This window comes from Eublepharis macularius, chromosome 7 (genome assembly GCF_028583425.1).
Source record: "Eublepharis macularius isolate TG4126 chromosome 7, MPM_Emac_v1.0, whole genome shotgun sequence".
NCBI lineage: Eukaryota > Metazoa > Chordata > Lepidosauria > Squamata > Eublepharidae > Eublepharis > Eublepharis macularius.
Window position 1 is genome coordinate 64,848,033 of NC_072796.1, and position 21,377 is coordinate 64,869,409.

The window sequence follows — 21,377 nt, forward strand, 5'->3', positions numbered from 1 at the left end:
GAAGATACTGCTGGAAGAAACTAAGAGGTTATCCATTCATTCTGCAGAAAGTATCTGTAAGTACCTGCCAGTGACTTGCGCAAGACAAGGGTAAGGGAGTATGTCTTCTCAAATGTCAGATCTACCACACTTTTGACATTTGAAAATAAAAACCGAAATGTGAGACCAACTAGTTGGCCTACTTTCACAGTAATGCTAGAATTAACCCTTAGAGAAAAGGAGTGTGTGGTGAAAGCCCTTGAAAGATAGCCTACAAAGATAGACTTTTAAGTTCACAATATGAAGAGCTGTATTACAATTTTAAAATGATTTGGCACCTCACAGATTACTTACCTGACATCTCTCTGTTCTAGAAAGAGCTAAATTCTTAGTTGTGTTTTCTGAGGCAGACAGAAAGGTCAATCGTTCCAAGCTAGGACTAGAATATGCTGACTGAGGCAATGAACTATCATTGTAAGCTGAGTGCTTAAAATTAGGTGTTGTACAAGGATAGTCAACTTCACATCTAAGAAATAAACACAGATTATAATAACACATTGTCCAAGTTTCCTACATAACTTTTAAACTTTGTATAAATTAACTTCAGCCCTCCTATCAGAGTAAAAAAGTCCTCTTGAATAATTTAGTTTTACATCATTTCTGGAAACCCAGGAAAATGGGGCCTTTCCTGACCTCTTCAGGTAGGCTTTAATATAGCACATAAATGAGCCCATACTTCTTAAAAAGAAAAAAATATATGACTAATTACTAGTTCACAAAAAAGAAAATTTAACAGCCTACTATCTCTTTCCCTTTCTCCCAATACCACACTTTCATATACAGGCCTTACCCTGAAAGGATTGTTCCAGAAGATTCACTTGGAGATGAATGAGTAAGAGGAGAGGTTGAAGGCCTGAAGCTATACTGTTCATCTGAAATCTGCATACAAGGTATAGGAGATGCAGGCTTCTCGTCAGTCTCGACAAGAGCTTCACCTGAACAGAACAAGAAATTAGACTTAGGCATGGGAGTTCCTTTGAGTCATGGCACAGGACTTCTTGTGATGATGGCTAATTATTCCCACTGATTTCAGAAGGCAGGATTTGCACAGCCTTCTGTAATAACCATGGAGGAGGAGCCCTTAGGTTGTTTTTCTTAAAATTCCCACTTTATTTCTAAGGATGTGAGCTATGGAAAAATAGCATGAAATGGGAAAAAAACCAAAACAAGCGTTTTGTGTTTCGTCACATTCCACGAATCATAACCTTTCACGAAATTGTCCTATTTCGCGAAACGATTAATTAGTTTCATGATTCATCAGAACCCAGAGTACTTCAATGGCCCCCTTCATACCAAGAGATGCCAAACGCGCAGGGAGACTTCAGCAGGCTGTCCTCCACCCACCTTCACCCAACAAGAACAAATGCTCTAAATAAGAATATAAGCAAAGAATTTTTCAAAAAAGGTAGGCCTCAGTCAAGCTAGGCCCCAGAGCCAGGTAATGCCCCGAGACTGGGGTGGGGTGGAGGAAAGAAGGCACCCTCACCCAACGACCTTCCCAGCAAGGCCAAGAGCTGAAAATAAGAAAGAGGCTTTTCAGCCTCTTTTAAAGCAGCAGCAAATCCAGCCCAAAGCTCCCAATTCCACTATCTCACTACAAATCCCAGCAATACATTTTCCCTCGCCCCTGTCTACTGGAACGGAAAAGCACGAGGCAGAGAGCTGTGCCTTATGTAAGAAATGCTCACATAGAGCAGAACAGGATGTCTCTGGTTGGCAGACAGACCTGCTTAACAGGGTTCGGAGGGATGAGATTGGTGTTCCCATGGCTACAGAAGACCCATCTCCTCAGATGCCTAAGGAATTAACCCCCCTCCTCCTTGCTGTATAGGGCAGAATGGAAGCTCTCCAGCTGGCAGGGAGATGTGCCTATCAAGGTTACGTGGGCTAAAATTGGGGTTTCCAATGGCAACAAAAGGTCTATAGACATTCCAGGCCTATGTTGCCCAGGGAATCAATGGATTGGCACCAGCCTGTCTGGCATCACGAATCATTCATGAATCGGCCCCCAAAGTTGTGATTTTTGTGAAAACCTTGGCCCCACGAAACACATTTCGTGGAACACGAATCGGCCCAATTCGTCATGAAATTTGATTTGTATTTTGATTTGTGCCCGTGTCTATGCAAAAACAACTGAAGTGAGGAATTGCACATGGTGAACATTATAACATGGCTAAACAGAAAAAGAGTCTAGGATGGCAGACTACTCCTGAGATGTCATAGTCTAACTATGGGGAATAACCCTACCCTCCAACTTTGTGAAGAGTGAGGGTTCAGGACAGAATGTCATCTTTGTGACCACAAAGAACCTTACTGAAAAGTACATTTCTGTCAAGAGAGAAAGGCAATTTCTAATAATGGAATGTTTTAGAGCAATGACATGACAGGTTATGATTTTCTCCAGACTGTACAAACTGCTGGTACAGAAGCAGTTCATCTTCGCACAGAATGGATCCAAATCCTCTGTGCCACTGAGATCTGCATGCTAGCATTCAACGAATTTCTTGAAACATTTCCTCTACCTTCAACATTCTCTGAATGAAAATGAAATTAAATTTGACTTTCTACAGATTACCCCAACTCTTTCAGATACAATGGACATCTGGAAAGACATCAAGATGTGTTTAGCATGTCTGGAGTAATTCACTGGCCCTTTGGAATGAAAGAAGGTTTTGTTCTTGTGTCTGAACACAGACTTCTTTTTGACAGACACTACAGCAAGTCCTGGCTGATATCTCTGCCGCTAACAACCAAACTTGCAGAGTGAGATGGTGCAGAGTGAATTTACAGATAAGTTCATGTTGAAAGTTCATCATCATGCACACCCTGCATACCAAATGTAAAATCCATTTGGGCAACCTAGGAGTTATAGACATGGTAAGTATGAAAGCCACTTTCAATTAGTACTTAACAAAATGTATTTAAAGGAGTATAGAACCTAGTTTTCATATAATTCAGAAGGCTGAAGCTTTTCTTTGCTGAGCACCAGTTTAGCAATCTAGCAAAATCCTAGCAGACAATAAACTCTAGCTATAGTGAGATCCTTCTTCTAAGGACACACATCATGTAAAATGGAATTCTAATATTAGATTTTCAGCAATAAGTGAGTATAGTAAGAACACATACATATAAAACCTTATTCAGAAAAGAGAAGTATCTTGCCTGAAACAACCTATAACCATTTAATACAGCATCTGAAGAACAGTGTGATTGTTGGACTAAGATCTAGGAGACCCAAGAGGGTATCCCCTCCGTGCTACAGAAGCTTGCTGAGTGTTCTTGAGCTAGTCATACACTCTCAGCCTAATCTACCTCACAAGGTTGTTGTGAGGATAAAATGGAGAAGAGAATGATATAAGCTGCTTTGGATCCCCATTGAGGAGAATGGACCTTTGGACACTTACCGTGAAGGGTCCTTCTCCTCTGAGGAAAGGAGGACATCTTGGGTGATTCCCACCATCCAATCAGGGAGGCAGGAACTAACTTTCTTCCTCTTCCTGTCTAGCCTGTGGGACCACCCTCTCTTCAGTTCAGGTGACTCCACAAAGCAGTAACATTGAATTTATCATTCAGCAACTGTTAATACTGAGAGAAAAAAACAACTGTTGCATTAACATGTACTGTAAATAAAGCATAACCTGGAGGAGGTATAAGAATGAGGCAGCAGGGTAGAGAAGGACGGAGACCCGGGGAGGGCAAGATGTCCTCCTTTCCTCAGAGGAGAAGGACCCTTCACGGTAAGTGTCCAAACGTCCGTTCTCCCTCTGAGGCGGAGGACATCTTGGGTGCTCCCAAAGCAGTTTCCAGTTTCTGGGTGGGATGTGGTCTTCGTCCATGATCATGCACTGCAGTACTTTTCTACTACAGTCGGTATCCGCTGAATCATATAGATTCGATTTGTAGCATCTTAATAAGGTCAAGACTGACAAACTTGCAGCCTTCTTCTACAAAAGTGTTCCTGTGTAACGCTGCACTGGTAGTAGTAGCATTCCTCAAAGAGTGAGCTGGTATTCCACAAGGAACCTCTGCGAAAAGAGTTTTTAGGAGTTTCGATAGTGTATGTTTTGCTATTGGCACCTACTGCTGCTGAAGACATTTTCTTCCCTAAACTGAGATGAGATATATTTAAAAACAGTAAGACTGACTTTCTAATTTGCACTATTTGGAGCAGAGGCCTTAATCCTCCTTCTGACATCTAGGTTGTGTCAGAGCCTCTCCCTCGTCTATTTAGGGTACAGGTATAAATATGGTAGCCTTATCTCTTGCAAACTATGTAGTTTGGAATACGGTTTTGGAAGACAGTACGAGGCATCACCTTACTATGGGAAAGATACAGAGTTCAGGTCTGACTAAATCTTCTGGCAGACGCGAACATAAGGAAGATAGTCTTCATTCTCAGCCTTCTCAGGGGAACATCCTTGACTGGTTCAAATGGATGCTTGGTCAGGGCTGTGTAAAATGTCTACTGAGTGAGGGCTTCCCAGTAAGAGTTGTAAATTCTGAGCATAAACTGTTTTCTGAATGCTAGGACTGTGTTGGCCACCTCTCAGAAATATCCCCATCTTAGGAAGGCGTTCCTTTCTATTTCCACACGGTTAAGCAGAGTAAGTCTAAATGAGGGAGCCAAATTGGTCCCTGCTGTAACTTGACCGAAGAGGTCAGTAGGGTGAAAGTTGGAAATATCACCATCTGTTGGAAGGTGGAAAGACATGGTCTGTTACTGGTAAGGGTAGTAATATATAGAGGAGGCCTAATGGCCACTGCAATGTCACGGCATCTGCTTGTGAATAGAACAAATCTTGTCATGTACCCCGGTAGTTGATGGCTGTGTTGGGGCGCACACAGGTTCATGAGGTGTTGTGAAGTGCAATGTTATGAGATGTTTCTTAAGGGACTATTCCCGTTGTCCCCTCAGCCAGTCTGCCTGGGCATTGGATATGCGCCTTTGATGTGTACAGTTCTGATTGAAGCTAGGTGACCATCCTCCCAGGTAAGTATCCTTGCTGCCACCTGTGTCACTTCAAGGTCTTGAATCCCCCCTGCTTGTTTATATATATTTTGTCTGCAACCTTGTCCATACAGAGCTCTGAACTGGAACAGGGCCAGACAAATTGCTCCCCTTTCTACGTCATTCATAGGAAGACATGCCTAACCTGATTCTTACACCTGTAAATATTTGTTGTTCTCGAGGGATCATGAATCTTTTGCTTTGCATTGGGTTGGTGACCTTAGCTCAGATGCGTTTTGATCTGAAGTGGTATCTGAATGGGAAGATCTGTCTTCTCCATGATCTGTTGTTAATGAGATCTAAGAAAGGTCTGAAGTGGTCTTGCCTATAGACGACCCCAAAGGTATTGCATTGTAGGTAGCAACTAGCAAACCCATCAGTTTCAGTAGTGTTGTGAGAAGTGATTTTGCACTCTGATGACAGTCTCAGTCAGCAGTTTGGTCTTCCTGACCTTTTCTTTGGTGAGGGATAGAAAAAACCCTTTTGGTGACTGTGATCTAACCCAGGTGTTCAAGCTTGTAGGAACTGAATGGTGAATTGAGTGTTGTGGTGAGATTTTCTCTTGAACCGATCAGGAGATCATCTGGGTACAAGTGAACATGAATACCCCGTCTCTGAAACGTATGATGGGGTTGATCATGAATTTTGTAAATACTCTTGGTGTGATGGACAGGCCAAAATAGGATGGCTCAGAACTGCCAATTTTTAATTTATTTTTTTTTAAACATAAAATCGTAGATAATTTTGATGGGCTGTCAGAATTGGTACATGGAGGTATGTCTCTGTGAGATCTGTAGATGTCATGTGTCCTTCTGATTGATTAGTCACTGCGACTGAGCACAGAGTCTCCATTCAGAAGTGATATAATTTGATAAACTTGTTCAAAAAACTTGAGGTCTAATAACACCCTCCAGTCCCTATTCTTTTTAGGGACTGAGAAGAAGATTGAGTAGACCCCTTTCTGGAGGGCAGCTTTCAAATTGTATGGAATAGCCTTGTGAGACTATGTGTAAAGGCCTGCCTGCTTGTCAACCTAAGCTTGATGGTAAAGAGTAGTTGGCCTATCACGGGACAGCTAGCAAGTTCTGTCTTAAGAGATCTGGGTATTAAGGTTGATCTCTTTCCCCGTGTGGAGAACTGTCTGTTTGATCTTGGGAAAAGGTAAGCATTATCCCCACAATACAGCTGGAGAGCTGGGACTGAGAGGACTGGTTTATCCAAGACCATGTGGCAAGTTCATGGCAGCAGTGAGAATTAAACCTGCAGAGTACTGCATCACTGTTCAGTTATTTAACCGCTATACTACAAGTGTGGTCTTAAAAAGACCCCCCTTATTAAAGGGTTGCCTAGATTAACCTCAGGATGGCCATTTGGAATCTTGTCCGGACCTTAGTAGTGTCTGTTATGAATAAAAGGCTGAGGTCCAATGGATCTCCTCTCAGATTGTTTGAGTGTTTTTGGCAACACATTCTTCTGTCCTAGGTCTCAATCTAGATCTTTCCCAGGGTACCCCCCAATAGCTTGTCTCTCTGAAAGAGGTAAGCCAGGATGATATTTTTAGAGTGTGAATCTGCTGGCCATGCTCTTACTCAAGCGTGCCAGCTTGTCACTGCTGTCAAGACCATAATCCTAGAAGAAAAAGGTAAATGTATCCAGGATGATGTCTGTCTTGAAGGTATTGGCCCTTACATTTCTGTTTGCCCCTTCAATGGGGGCAGCTATTGTTGTACAGGAGGAGTTGGATCAGTTTCCAGATCCATACTCGTGACACTCTTGAGGCAATAGAGACAATAGCTGTAGCCTTAATAGCCATGGTCACGGCCTCGTGAGCTCTTGTTAGCATGGCCTCTCTCTTCTTGTCTAAGTAGTCTCTGGCTGATCCTTACCCATCTTCTGACCAGAGCCCAGATGACTGAAGAGTAGCCACTGGAGGTTCCATCGCAGGTACCTGCAACAACTCATAGCAAAGAAAGGTAGTAAGTACAGTTTTTTGGGGACCAAGTTTGGGGATTATTAATTGGCTTATGGTGTAGAACATTCAGCCTTGAACCTTCTCCACAAATATTCTGGAAATGGGAGGACCTTTTCTGAGGAACCTTCACGAGGAAGTGACTCGTTTCCCTGGGCTGGATTTGGTATTCCCAGTCTAAGGGTCCTACTCCCCCAAGGCTAATTTTTACAGCTCTAAGGCTGAGGATGTCTTAGGTGTAAATACTGGTAGACCTCAGATTCTGACAGCTGGACTGACTGTTCTGGTAGGGATATTTCTTCCTTTTCCACATCTGAAGGAATTCATCCTTCTCCCTGTCATTACAAACTCTATCTGAGGGCGACCCCCCTGCTCCGTGGGGATCCCTGACTGATAAACGTTACAAACTGCCTTATTCTGACTCAGACCATCGGTCAGTGTTATCTCCTCAGACTGGCAGCAGGTCACCAGGGTCTCAGAAAGAGGTTTTTCTCCTCATCTACCTAATCTCTTAAACTGGAGTTAATGGGGAACAAACCTGGATCTTTTGCATACAAAGCAGAAGCTCTTCCACAGAGCTACAGCCTTACTCATGGAGGGAGGAGGAGGTAGACACCACACTACTATTTCCTCTCTCCTGGTTAGTCTTAAGAGTTAAAAGGTTCAAAGACACCGGCAAAATTGCGCCCTTTATACATTACCCATCTGACAGGGAAAGGCAGGGCTAGATCCTGTTGTAAAAGCAGGGCTAAATCCAAAGGGGAAAGGCCTGCTGTAAAATCTCCAGCCAGGAGATTGGCATGGGCACATTCACATGGAGCCAGGGCTGAGGAGATTCCTGGAATCTTTATAGGGCCAAGGTGCTTCTGACTGGTAAAGTAACAGGATTTCCTCCTCCCTCACAGCCAGTCTAATTGCTGACAGGAATTCTGGAGGTATAACACGCTCGGGGGAACACTTACGTGGCCCTCCTGGGCTTGTCGGCTGGAGCTCTGGGTGTCTGGATTATGTTTCAGCCATGTTTCTCCTGCCAGGAGATTGGCAAGTGCGTTGCGTTGTTTCCCGCCAAAATTGAGCTCCGCCAGGTGGCGCTGTTCTCAGCTGGCTGGCTGAGACACGCTGTTTTAACAAGCTCCCTCTGTGGAAGATGGGGCTGTTGAGAGGCCTGCGTCTCTTCCAAGGCCATTTCCTCACCGGGGAACCCATACAGCCTCAGAGGCATGCTGGTGCTGGCTGGGCCTGTTCCCGCCATTGGTAGGATGGCACTCCATGGGAACAGCCCATATTCTCCTTGCCAGGGAACCCATACAGCCTCAGAGGCATGCTGGTGCTGGCTGGGCCTGTTCCCACCACCGGTAGGATGGCTCTCCGTGGGAACAGCCCAAATTCTTCTCCGTGAAGCTTTCCTCAGAGTCCGATGACTCTCTAGAGACCATCTCGTCCTCTTCTTTTCTTTCTTTGGCAAGAGGAGTAAAAGAAGAGGAAATGGGAGGAGAGTAAGGTAATGAAGTTAAGTAAGGAGTAAGGTAAAGAATGATGTGAGGAAGAAGAAAGATAAATAAGAGATAGAGAGAGAAAAGGCAGCAGAGCTAGTCTCCTGCAGAACTGCTCTCCCTGGAGGCAGGAACAGAACTGGAGAGAGGGTGGTCCCACAGGCTAGACAGGAAGAGGAAGAAAGTTAGTTCCTGCCTCTCTGATTGGATGGTGGGAATCACCCAAGATGTCCTCCGCCTCAGAGGGAGAAAGATAGGGTATAAAGCAAGCAAGTAAATAAAATAAACACTCCGATAATTCTGCTTTCACTGTTTTCAAGATAAGGCACAGCAGAAATTGGCTGCAGCTTTTTATACTTACCAACAAGCTGCTGATTATCAATAGGCAATTTGTCAAAAGTCACATGTTTTTCACTGTTACATGCAGAATTCTTTTTCTGGATTCTTCCATTTTGCTTGTTTTTGTACTGAACTTCATGTGTAACCTTTTCCTTGTGAGGACACGCCGGAAGAGGAGAAACCAATACTGAAACTGATTTTAAATTCAAGGGTGAAGTGCTTGTGCTAGTTCTTCCTTCCGGTTCAAAGTGAGCTGGACGAAGAACAAGATGTTATTCTTTTTGCTATTTAACAGACCTGAAGAATTCTTATTAATTTCTGCCAGGGATGCCAGTTTCTATTGTACATTTCAGGATAAGCTTGTGTGTATTATTAAATACTATTCCCAGCATATTCTACCTCAGGAGATGATAAATGTAGGAGACCCACGAAGCAACGTTAGTTTGGCAAAAAATGGTAATCAGTGACCAATCACCACCACCACCCTTAAGTATGTGATAGAAGAGTGGGGTGCAATTTTATACTAGCCTGCAGCATCTATACAGAAGAATACAAAAGCACGCGCTTATATTGTAGTAGCTATTAATTCAAGATAAACTACTGAGTTGCTAAAATTTTAAATATTTGTCAGACTAATAGACTTGCATAAAATGCACTGAGAAGAATACACGGTCAGTGTTAGCTGTGAAAGTCTGGGCAGCTAGTCAACTATTTTAAGAACAATTTCAACTAGGACTCACCGGCATGTGTCATCTTTGTTATGCCCCCCTCCAAGAGAACTTCAGCACACCCAGATCTCTCTTCTGAACTTGGTGCAATGGTGGTTAGCTGTTCTGATTGGAAGTTACTACATGTATTAGATACTGCTTCTAAATATGAGTCCAGATATTCTATGCAATTTTTCTTTTCAGAGGAAGCATCACAAGTCTTGTGTTTGGAACAGTTTTCCTCATACTTTTTTTCCAGATGCTGTTTCTCTTCTCTATACAAATTGCTTTTGGACAAGTTTCCTGTAATTTGACATTCTTGCTTATTCACAGATTTTTGACAGTCCCTACTAACATCTTCATGATTAAAGAAGCTTTTGAACTTGGTGTCAGTCTCATCTTCAGTCCTCCTGAGATACTTCTCCATATTAATTGTACTGTTTTCTACATTGCTGGCTAAAAACTGACTGATTACAGAGAAGTCTGCAGGATTGCCAGCTTCAAGAATGTTGTTCCTCTCTCTTGTGTTATTTAAAAGTGCCATTATCATAGCGGCTAACTGTGAAGGTTCAGCACTAACAGAAGCATTTGCAATAGCAGATGCAATTGTGCTTATACTCAGCACAGGTGACTTTAGTTCAGAGTGCATGCTTTCAACTTTTTTTCCTCCAAATGCTTCCTAAAATGGGGAGAAAAGATGAAAATAGTCACTTCAACATGCTGGAGCAAAGTTGAAGTCTCATTTTGGAATAAAAACAATGTTGCTCAGATTGGCCAAGGACTACAGACTAGGCTATTGGGTGCTGTCTGCTGACATAGATATGGTCCTACTGGGTAGTTCAATGTTGCTAAAGATGTCATATGAATGGATAGCTGCCCTGGTTCCCCTAACCCTGGGTGTTGATCACAGCCACTACAGAAATCAGGCAGGTGGGACACACTTCCTTTTTGTTTGTGAAACTGCAAGTTTTAATTTGCCCTAAGGCCTTGGCTTTCCAATCTCTGGGTTCGTTCTGGGGTGTACCTAAGCCCAAGTCATGAATTCCAGACCCAGCTTAATTATTAGTTTAAGGAGTGTTTGCAGAAGCATAAAGCACTCTCATACAGGCAAAAGGCATAAAACAACGAAACCTTACTGTTGCCACATAAAGTTCTGCCTATCGAAAACTTAAGAGCTTGCTACCTAGCATCTCTGGTTGGCATCCATTCGTTGTTCATATTACCCATCCGGTAGAATGTGCCCCCTCCCATGCCTGGTTGGTCTGGCATAGGGATATACTGAGGTGAAAAGAATAGAGAAGGGAACTGAGTGAACTGAGAAGTCATCTTTTCTGGAACTCAGTGTATCACCTGGCAACCCTAGAGCCAATCAGGGCCAAGCTGTTTATTAGTGTTTCAGCTGTGAGAAAATATAGGGAATGCAGATACAGCCTCTCTGAGAACAGCCTCCCAAGGTCAAATCACTGGAGGACTTGGAGACCGCTCTGCGGCTGTTACTAATTAGCCCACCCAGCACATATCTAAGCTAGGCCAGAATCCCAAAAGCATTTACAACTCTGAACCTGTGTTCAGCCTTTTTACCAAATGACTGGGTCTGGGCTGATAACTTCCTTACATCATGTTAAATACTTAAATTTTAATTTACAAAGGTTTCATGTATGTGTTCAGCTTTATGCTAGTTTTCATATATGCAGCCACTAAACTCTATTGTATCTGTTTCCTTGAATGTCCAATTGCTGAGCATACAGTATTTTTGCTCTGTGAGTGTCTTAGCTATTAGATTGTATTCACTTGCGATATGTAATTTGCCCTGGATCTGAGGAAGGCAGACTATAAACAAACACCACCATCACCAATAATAATAATCCCACAATACACAGTACCCAATAATGTTCTCTGTTATAAACCTCTTAAGGGAAATTACCATATCTTTTAAGCTAAAAGAGTTGCATTTTAGACAGATGAGCATTTACCTTAACTATTTTAAATACCTGCATTTTGCTTTTGGTATCCGACTGCATATTTATACTTCTAGTTTTGCTAGCTAATATGTCCTTTTCACTAAGAATGAATGTAGTCGATGCAGTATGTGATTCCTCTTTAATGCTGTGTTCTAAGTTTCCTAAACAAGACAAAACTCATTTTCATTGTGTTAACATGAATACTGCTTAGTAAATTAAGCATAAACTGGAATAAAAAACTGTTAGTATATAAAAGAAACTAAAATCCACAGCTGCATTCAGATGTCATGACAAACCTATTTGCCCACACCTGATAAGCATGAACACAGCCTGTTGTTGTGCTCATCACTCCCTCCATCTTCCCTTCATATGGGACATGTAATAAAAAAACGCTGGTTTTAGAAACCTTCAAACTCTTACATTCTGTGACATCAGAATGTGAATGCCTGGATACACCTGAATTTACCTCTCCGCAAACTGGGATTATATTGCAGTTTACAGGGCAGAAAAAAACCAAGGGTCCCAGGTAACCATATTCAAGCATTGTGGCCAGCTGCAGATTGAGAGAAGACTTCCAAAACCTTGATTTTAATATATATTGGTGCACAGCTATAATAAATACTCTCTAATATATATATATATATATACACATACATACATACATACATACATACATACACACACACACACACACACACAGAGAGAGAGAGAGAGAGAGAGAGAGAGAGAGAGAGAGAGAGAGAGAGAGAGAGAGAGAGAGATTGTTACTTAACCCCTCTATTTTGTTTCCTTTCCTTAGCCTTCAAAAATAATCCATGCACAACTGGAGGGGAAAAGAAGAAGATGTGCATAAACATGGCAATAATCTGCATTCATGCCAGCAATGGGCAGAGGCCTGCTCTGATATTCGAATACAGCTTATGTTCCACAGAAGCACACCCTATCAGTGACAGTATTACTTCCACCAAATACTCCCAAGCGCAGTGCTTGTGTAATGTTAAAGTACCATGTTTAATTACCATTTCAATATCTGGAAATATGCAATGATAATAATTCATAGCCAGAGAAACAGAGGTGCTGTTAGGACCAGACTTTGGGGCACAAGTCTGGAGTCCCTCCCAAGCATGGGGCCTTCCACATAGAAGCTGCAGCTGATCTCCTCTTCTCTGGCCTGCATATCTTTCTGTAAAAAGGTTTCCATAAAACCTCTGAAATCGCAGGCCTGTCGATTTCAGAGGTTTTATAGCTGAAATACCACCAGGGGGCACTCCTGCCTCCAACTGCGCCTGTGTGGCCATTTTCCGCTGAAACTGCTGCTTAGGAGGCGGGGCGCCCCCTGCTACCCTCAGTCCTCTTTTGCCACCATACTCTCAAGGAACTATAAAAGCCTTAGCGAGGAAGGAGGGAGGGTATGTGTGCCTGCAGAGAAGACCTCAATGAACAACAGTTACAGGTAAGTGCAACCCTGTTTTTCATCTTCAGTCTTCTGTGCCGTCCCACATGGGAGTTCACCAAGTTATTTACCTGGGTGGTGGAGCTTGTTTTCCTTCACAGGAAAACTGACTGGAGCACCACCGTACCCACTGCCGCTTCCTTTCTATCAAGGATATCCAAAGCGTAATGCTTGACAAATGTGTCCGCTGACAACCACGCTGCTGCCCTGCAGATATCTTAAATGGGTACACCTCTGAGCAGGGCTGCTGAAGATGCCTGCGACCTGGTGGGATGTGTGTGCACTTCTAAAGGGCAGGGCAGGGCAGATTAGCGTTCTTGTAGCATAGTCCTATAGCCTGTACCACCTACCTCACTATGGTTTTGGCACTAGCCTTTCCCCCTTTATTGGGACTAGCAAAACAAAAAGTTGGGTATCCACCCTTAACTATTTGGTATGATCCAAATAAAACAGTATTGCCCTTCTGATGTCTGGAGTATGTAGGGCCTTTTCTGCCTCGATTGGTCACGGAAAAAAACAGGTAAGATTATCTCCTGAGACATATGGAACTTTGAAGCAACTTTCAGCAAAAAATCCAATTCAGTCCTCAAAACCACCTTTTCTGAGGGACCTTCAGGAAATGGGATTCCAAGCTTAATGCTACCAGCTCGCTTACCCTCCTAGCTGATGTGACAGCCACCAGCAAAGCAACCTTCATGGAAAGAATTCTCAGAGGACAGGCTGCCAGAGGGTTTTGCAATTAATTTTGTCAAGACCAATTGTAATGACCATTGAGGGAGTATACATTTGGCAACTGGAAACATGTTATTCAATCCCTTTAGAAACATCTTAGAAGTAAAATGGGAGAAGACTGTCTTATTGTCTACTGGCACATGAAAGGCTGATATAGCTGCTAAATATACTTTGACTGACGAGTTCGATAGGCCTTCCTTCTTAAGTTCTAATAAAAACTCTAGAATGTTAGACAGTGCACAATTAGCAGCATTCAAATTTCTTTCTTCTGTCCATGACCTAAGTTTCTCTCATTTCAACCCATAAGACTGTCTGGTGGACAACCGTCTGGCATTCAAGATGACCTATGCTACTCCCCCAGAGAATGACCCTTCAGAAGTATTAGCCAAGCAGTCAGTTTGAGCCTCCCTATGTCATGGTGGTGAATTCCCCTCCATGACAGAAGGTCCGGATCCTTGGGTAAGTGGTAAAACCGGTTTGCTAGTCTCATTAGACCACAGAACCAGGGATGCCTTGGCCAAAACGGAGCTATCAGAATCGCTCTCGATCCGTTTGGATTTTGCTTATCACCCTGGTTAATAAGAGGATAGGTAGGAGTGCGTAGTGGAAGCGTCCTGACCATGAGAGCTGGAACGGCTCCCCCAGGGATTCGTACCCTTCACCTCCCCTTGAACAGGTCTGCTTTCTGGTTTTCCCTTGTAGCAATTAAATCGATATAGGGGAAACCCATTGGTGGAAAACAAGTTTATATATGTATCCTTTATCAACCACTCGTTGGGGTTTTCTTCCAACCTGCTAAGGCGGTCTGTTATAACGTTTTTCACCCCTGGTACATATACTGTGCTGAGGTTTTGTATTGCCCAAGTCCACATCACAATGGCTTCCCTGCACAAGCTTCTGGATGTGGTTTCTCCCTGCTTGTTGATGTAAAAGATCGCTGTGGAATTTTCTGTATTAATACTGATTTTTTATCACATCTGAAAAGAATGTTAAAGCATTGTGTATAGCTTTTAATTCAGAGGTTAATGCGTGAATCCTTCTCTAGGCCATCCTGACTCCCGTGAGCACAGAGGTCTCCACAATGTGCCCCCCAATCTCGACTGGAGGCATCAGTAGAGACAGACAGGTCAGATGTTCTATGGCCAAAAGGGACCCCAGCCAACAAATGTGCATTTTCTAGCTACCACTGTAATGACCTTTAACCTTTCTAGGTATATTGAGTTTCCGTTCTTGGGAATCCCTTTCGTACGAAAGGTCGATCTGAACCACAATTGAAGTTCTCTCATAAGTCTGGCGTGAGGCACCACTGTCGTAGTTGCTGCCATGAATCCTAACAGGGTCTGTATTTTTCGTGCTGCCTGAAAACGACAGCGTTGGAACGTCCTAACCATACTCTTTATTTTCTCCATACGTTCTACAGGTAAGTAAGCCCTATCTACACTACTGTCGAGGATCGCTCCTATGAACTATACCCTCCTCGCTGGGGTCAGTTTTGACTTCTGACTGACAAATAAGCCCAGTTCCAGACAGCAGGGTGCTATGAATGACATGATAGTGTGTAAGCTAGTCATGCAGAATTTATGAGTGACAATGAACTTATTTAGAATTTTCCAATCTAGGATCAGCCTATGCCCTCCATCTTTTTTGTCTACTAGAAAAAATCTGGAGTAGAACCCCTAACTTAGATTCCCCTTCTGGTAATTCTTGCACTGTGTCCTTATCCAACAGTGTCTTAAGTTCTATTCCTAATTCAGGACACTTCTGCGAGTCTGAAAATATAGAAATAGCCAGACATGGGGAACTTTTGAACTCAATTTTATATCCACTATAATTGATTTTCAACACCCAAACACCGGATGCAATATTATGCCAAACAGAAAAGTAACCATGAAGCCTTTCCCCAAAAACTGGGTCTGGCCCCTGTTCTAGTCAGAAATGTTTGGAAATGTGCGCCTGCTCCTTAGAGTGTTGGGATTGAGACCCATGTCTCCGATTTTGTTTCCATCTGGAAAAGTTGCTTTGGGTGCTCTGGAACTGACGCTGATTAGGATACGTACCCTTGATAAGGTTGGTAATGATATGACCTTCCTCTTAACTGGACTGTTGCTGATATTGGCTCCGTGCCCCCTGCTAAGTTGAAGGAAGAATACCATATGAATGGGGACGTGGAGTGTAGGGATAATGTAGGAGGTCGCTCCAGAAGTATCATCTCTTCTCCTATCAGCTCTCGACTTGAAGACGGTCTGAGAGGTTCCTTGGGGGAGAGGTGTTTAGTTTTTTTGGTCCATTTCCTGGGTGGTTCATCCCGGGTCGTCTCCTTGCCAGTCAGATCCAAGCACCCCATCGTTGGGGCTAGTGTTGTAATTGATTCCTTCGACTTTAAGCAGCGGACTCCCGTTGTCGGATCCAATCAAGTCAGAGATCTTGGTTCTGACGCTGGTGGTTGGGCCCGAGTCAGTTCTGAATGGCTTGTTATCTCGGCTAAGATAGATGGTGCACGGCTCTGGGGTGTTTTTGACCCCGTTGGGCTGGGTCTTAAAACCGAAGGTGGTCTCAGTGTCGAGGGTGACTTTCGATCTGATGATTCAGCAACATCAGCTACCGCTGATTTCTTTGCCTTGGGCGCAAGTCCTGCCACCGCCATGGCTTTCTCCCACAGCACCTCTTTAAGACAACTGGCTCTCTCTGCACGGGCCTTCGTCATGAACCTCTGGCAGTGTTTACAAGTCTGCATGTTGTGTTCTTCCCCGAGACACATTAAGGAGAGTGAATGCCCATTCGTTTTCGTCATCTTAGCGTTGCATTTTACACAACACTTGAACAGAGCCTTCTCCAACATTTTTCAAGGTACAACAAAGACAGCAAGAGAAACAGTTGTACTTATCTCCACGAAGAAGCTAGAACCTCTCTACACGGCAGCAAAAGAGGAACTGAGGGTAGCAGGGGGGCCCCACCTCCTAAGGGGCTGTTTCAGCGGGGTAATGGCCGCACAGGTGCAGGAGGAAGCGGAAGCACCTCCTGATGGTATTTTAACTATTAAACCTCTTAAATCAGCAGGCCTGCACAGAAGACTGGAGATGAACAGATTCCATTTGGAAATGTATTTATGGGTGATACATACTTGAAATATACTTGCCCTATCAGCTGTAAGACTTACCTTGAGGAGTGTTGGACAGTCGCGTACTTGGTTCATCAGAATTGGCTCTGGATACAGTAGATTCCCTTAACAAAGCTACAGGCTGTCTCTTCTCGGGAGAAGTAATATGATAACCAAAAGAGGGCTATAAAAGGGAACAAAATTAACATACTAAATTTGTAATGCTGATAGAGACATCACATTTTTATTCTAACATTCCTCCAGTGAGCAGAGGGTGGCATATATCGTTTTCTCTTTACTTTTCATCTGCTCTAAAGTCTGAGACGCAATTCCATCATCCAACTAACTTTTAATTGAAAATCACCTCTGCATCTTTTGTGTTCTACTACTAAGCTATGGCTCCTCCATATAAGCCTGCTCATTTTTTATTTGTGGTCTCACCAGAACCACCCTAGATCTCTGATGGACTGCACTCTTGTCAGAAAGAGTTAATTTTCGGGCACTGCTAAGAAGAATAAGGCAAGACAGTTACATACTCGTTTCACATCACCATCTCCTCCAAGACAACCAAGAGCCTCAGATCTCTGACCAAAAAACTCTCCCAGAGTCAGCCGTAAATAGCTAGCATCTTTGCTGAAGTCTTCTGCTTGTGAAGCTCGTACTGCATTATAGCTACTAACTGATTTCCATGATGTATCTTTTAATTCAGACATATTTTGTGAATCAATTTGCTCTTCCTGTAAATTGTAACCAATACAAGAATGTCAAAAACAGTAGTCAGCGCTAGATTCAGCAGTTCTAAAAACAATTTTTAAATATATTGTTACTCACCTGCATAAACCTGTGCTCCCTCTCAAATTCTTCTTGATCTTTGGCAATCATATCAATTGCTTCAGCTTTTAAAACAGCAGAAAAAATTATACAAATATTATCTCCAAAAGCAATTGCCAACGCCACTATTTCCTTTTAACTTGATGACTGCAAGCTCAGTACAGAATCAACTTCCTTTAATTTTAAAACATATGATTCAGATCGCTGGGTGACCTTGGGTCAGTTAGTCTCAGCTTAACCTAGCTCACTGGGTGGTTGTTATGAGGACAGATGGAGATGGGGAAAGGATGATTTAAGCGATGTTGTATCTCCATTGAGGAAGAAGCTGAGGTATAAAATTAAAATCAATTAATATAAACAAGTCTTATCTAAATCCAAATGAACTAGTAACTCAAAGGAGACAGGTTTATACCACTGGCTTGGATCCCATCAAATCCTACAGCTGCAGCCCAAAACGCTCCTTGGGGACAGGGGACCCCCAGAAACAGCATGAAGAGACCTGGAGATTCCACCTGGGGGGGGATTGTGAAAACTGCTCCCCTCCTGTGTGTAGTCTGTTTGATGGGATTCAACCCAACTGTTTAATCAGGAATGTGATCAAGAATTACAACAGGGACAATTTTACAATTTTTCCAGCATGAAAGTTAATCTTTGTGGCACACTATATCCTGTAGCTCCAAAGAAGCAGTCAGTGCAGCCCACTGGACAAGGAGTCAGATCAACCCAGAAATGAACTGACATGACTGCAGGAACTCAATGTTGTAGCACAGAAGTGCTATGGGAGGGAGGAGGTGGCTATATAAAGGAGTCACTGGCCCTAGAAGCAGTCAGGATCTTCTTATTGCTGGAAAGGGAAAGGCTGGCAATTTTTCATCCATGCTCTCAAAGCATACTGGATCAAAGGAAGAAGGAATATGGGGAATAGGAGACCAGATAGCTGTAAGCAGGCATCTTGAGGCTACGTTTGAAGTACTCTAGAAGTGCAGTTACTGGCCTCAGATCCCTTAAAAAAAAAAGAGAACAAAAGAGGCCCAAACAGCCAGTAATAAGGATGCAGATGAGGCTTGGATCTTTGGTAGGCTTAGAACGCAGGGCAGGGATTGATCAGAAGTCACCTAGTGGCTGTGGCAGTGATATTCTACACAGTTCATTTTCTAGAAGTCAACTCTGGAATATAAATTTTAGCCAAATAAGCTCCAAAAGAAATCTAATATCAGGCTTCATGACGACTGAAAATTCCCAGCATACAGTATGATAAGCGTGACTGACTTGGAGTAATTAATGTTCGGCTGATACAACTTGTACTGAATTAGGCTAGTCAGAAAATGGAAAAAAATTCCCATTCTTGAAGCTTCTTACTCATGTATTATTTCAAAATACTGAAACATAGAACAGAATATAGAGATAACATACTTGGCTTAGTATTTAGCACTGCATAACATCAAAATGTCTCCTAGTTGCTGTAGCAGTGCACATCGGTTTTGCATTTTGACTAATAATCAGGAAGTACTATTCATCAGCAAGGCAATATTTAGAAAGTACTGATATGAGGGCTTAAGAAACTTTTTAAGCAGAATATTCTATGGAATATTTTTATGATGTGCAATTAAGATACAGGATACAATATATTCATATTTTATATTAAAGGTCTCCTCTGACTTGGATGTCCCAAGTCTGACCTGAAAAGTTCCACAAGTTAAAAAAACAACGAATTTAAATTCTAAGAAAAATGTGGAACAGATCTATTACTCTGTAACTAATCTTTTTTGATAATGTGCCAATTACTGTATCCTTCAGTTAAAGGTGTTAACCAGCAGATCGTTTACTTAGATTTCTTACCATACATATACAATCTACTTGTTGAAGAATCCAAGAAAATCATCTTTGGACATGTTTGAAAAATCCACGGTTTTACAGAACTTCAGATAAAATGACTTCCCACTGCATTTTGGAAATGCACAATGAGATACTCCTTTAAAATTAGTAACATTCATAAATAACTATTTACTAACATAATATAGCAGACTTACATCCAGTAAAGAAGTTTTCATTTGTGTACAAGAGACTGGAGACTTGTTCTTTATTAAATGAAGTGTAGTATGCAAGATCTGTCACCCATCTCCCCTCTTCATTTTGATATACAACATTAGGAGATGATTCCTCTGAAAAATGCAGCAAATGTTGCTTTTAGCTTTGTCTAGGTTGAAGTCCACCCCCCACCCCCACATATGGCACCCACATATATGGCAGATTACATAGTATCATGAGCAGAAGACATGTTCCACATCAAAGGACCTCATCTGACAGTTGGGGGAAGTGAGGAAGTACACTGAAGTGAGGGAAGGGAAGAGGCAGGACTAACAAGCAACAAATGGAAGCAAATGCACTCACACACACTTAGGCTTCCCTGCGCTGGAGCTAAGTCAAATGACTGATGAAATAATGGGATTTCAGTAGTTTCAGTGAATTGTTGTATGAAAGGAAGTTCCATGTACATGGTCATTTACACATTAAGTAAGCTGCAGTAACTGAGCTGTGTTAATACGTATGTGTGTTTTTGACTCATACTGCAGAGATGCTTTAGCAACAGCCATCCACCAACTTAGGTTCCCTCTGACAAATTTAAAAGCACCAAATATAAGTCAATATTCAACTAATTTTCTGTAGTACCTTGATTCAGATCTGCTGTCTGACAAACAGTTGGAGACAGGTACTCAGCCGCTAGAGGAACATTGCTATCATCAGCAACTTGATACAGATAAGAAGACTGGTCTTGCTCCTCTGTGTTCCAGAGCTCAGAGGCAGCATTATTACCATCAATACATTTAAAATATAGAGAATCTAGTTTTAGTTCAGCACAGTTGGTTATGTTTGGGACATCCTTTAGGAAAATACAGAGACAAAGTTATTTCATACTTAAACATGAGGACAAAATCTTCATTGTCAGCTGTCATTGGAAAGTTTTACACTTCAGTACTGAATATCTTGAACAGTTTTTATGTTATTGAATAAGGCTTTACATTCATATCAAAGGGCTTTAATACACGATCATTTTTCTTCCTTATTCCCTTACTACAGCTGATCATCATCACCTCCATGTGATGATAGTTTTCATATAAGAGGAAGAAGAGATCACATACACCTAAACCTTTTGAAAAAGCAGGGCATTACAAAGTTCCAACAATATCATCCTATTAAAAAATAGTATACATGAAGCAAACCCACTGAAACTATCACTGTGACTTCATAGAGGGAAGTGCCCATTTCCACTAGGATGACACTCGCTAGAAAAGAAAAAACACATTCATGGTGTAGTTTTTTATTCAGCCCAACTTCCAGACCAGGCAATTAGAACTGTCTTATCAACTGTGGGTAAGCCTGTTGTGACCACATCTTTATGTTACAGACTTGGCTATAGTGATTCATGTACTGCAACCTTAAAATTAGATTATTGTAATAGACAAACTTTAGAGAGAGCTGCCTACCAGCTTGTGAATACAGAGCCTAGAACTTATTATACCTGTTTTGGCACAACAGCTTGGGCTGCCTAGTCACTTTGAAGCCCAATTCAAAGTGCTGGCTATCACCTCTAAGATCCTTTAAAGCTTACCAACCGTTTAGCAGAGGCAGCTTTTCATCCCTCTCAAGACAGGCGTTCAGCTCCATTTCACAGAGGGAGTATGCCTAAGCAGGTCTACTCTGACATATGTCCCACTTTATTCAATTAAGACGAAAACAGGACCACGTA

General features: G+C 42.4%; 1 protein-coding gene across 1 annotated transcript in view; it reads right to left on the reverse strand.

Annotated features, from left to right (window-relative positions):
• CEP192 (centrosomal protein 192) overlaps window positions 1-21,377 on the reverse strand; it is a 130,509-nt gene that overhangs the window by 69,051 nt on the left and 40,081 nt on the right. The window contains exons 19-28 of the mRNA XM_054985869.1: window positions 20,300-20,510; window positions 19,660-19,791; window positions 17,630-17,694; window positions 17,335-17,535; window positions 16,859-16,982; window positions 11,547-11,677; window positions 9,589-10,234; window positions 8,871-9,101; window positions 830-974; window positions 334-505 (exon numbers count right to left, since the gene is read on the reverse strand). Of these exons, the coding sequence (XP_054841844.1) occupies window positions 334-505; window positions 830-974; window positions 8,871-9,101; window positions 9,589-10,234; window positions 11,547-11,677; window positions 16,859-16,982; window positions 17,335-17,535; window positions 17,630-17,694; window positions 19,660-19,791; window positions 20,300-20,510 (2,058 nt within the window). The remainder of the gene's footprint in view (window positions 1-333; window positions 506-829; window positions 975-8,870; window positions 9,102-9,588; window positions 10,235-11,546; window positions 11,678-16,858; window positions 16,983-17,334; window positions 17,536-17,629; window positions 17,695-19,659; window positions 19,792-20,299; window positions 20,511-21,377) is intronic.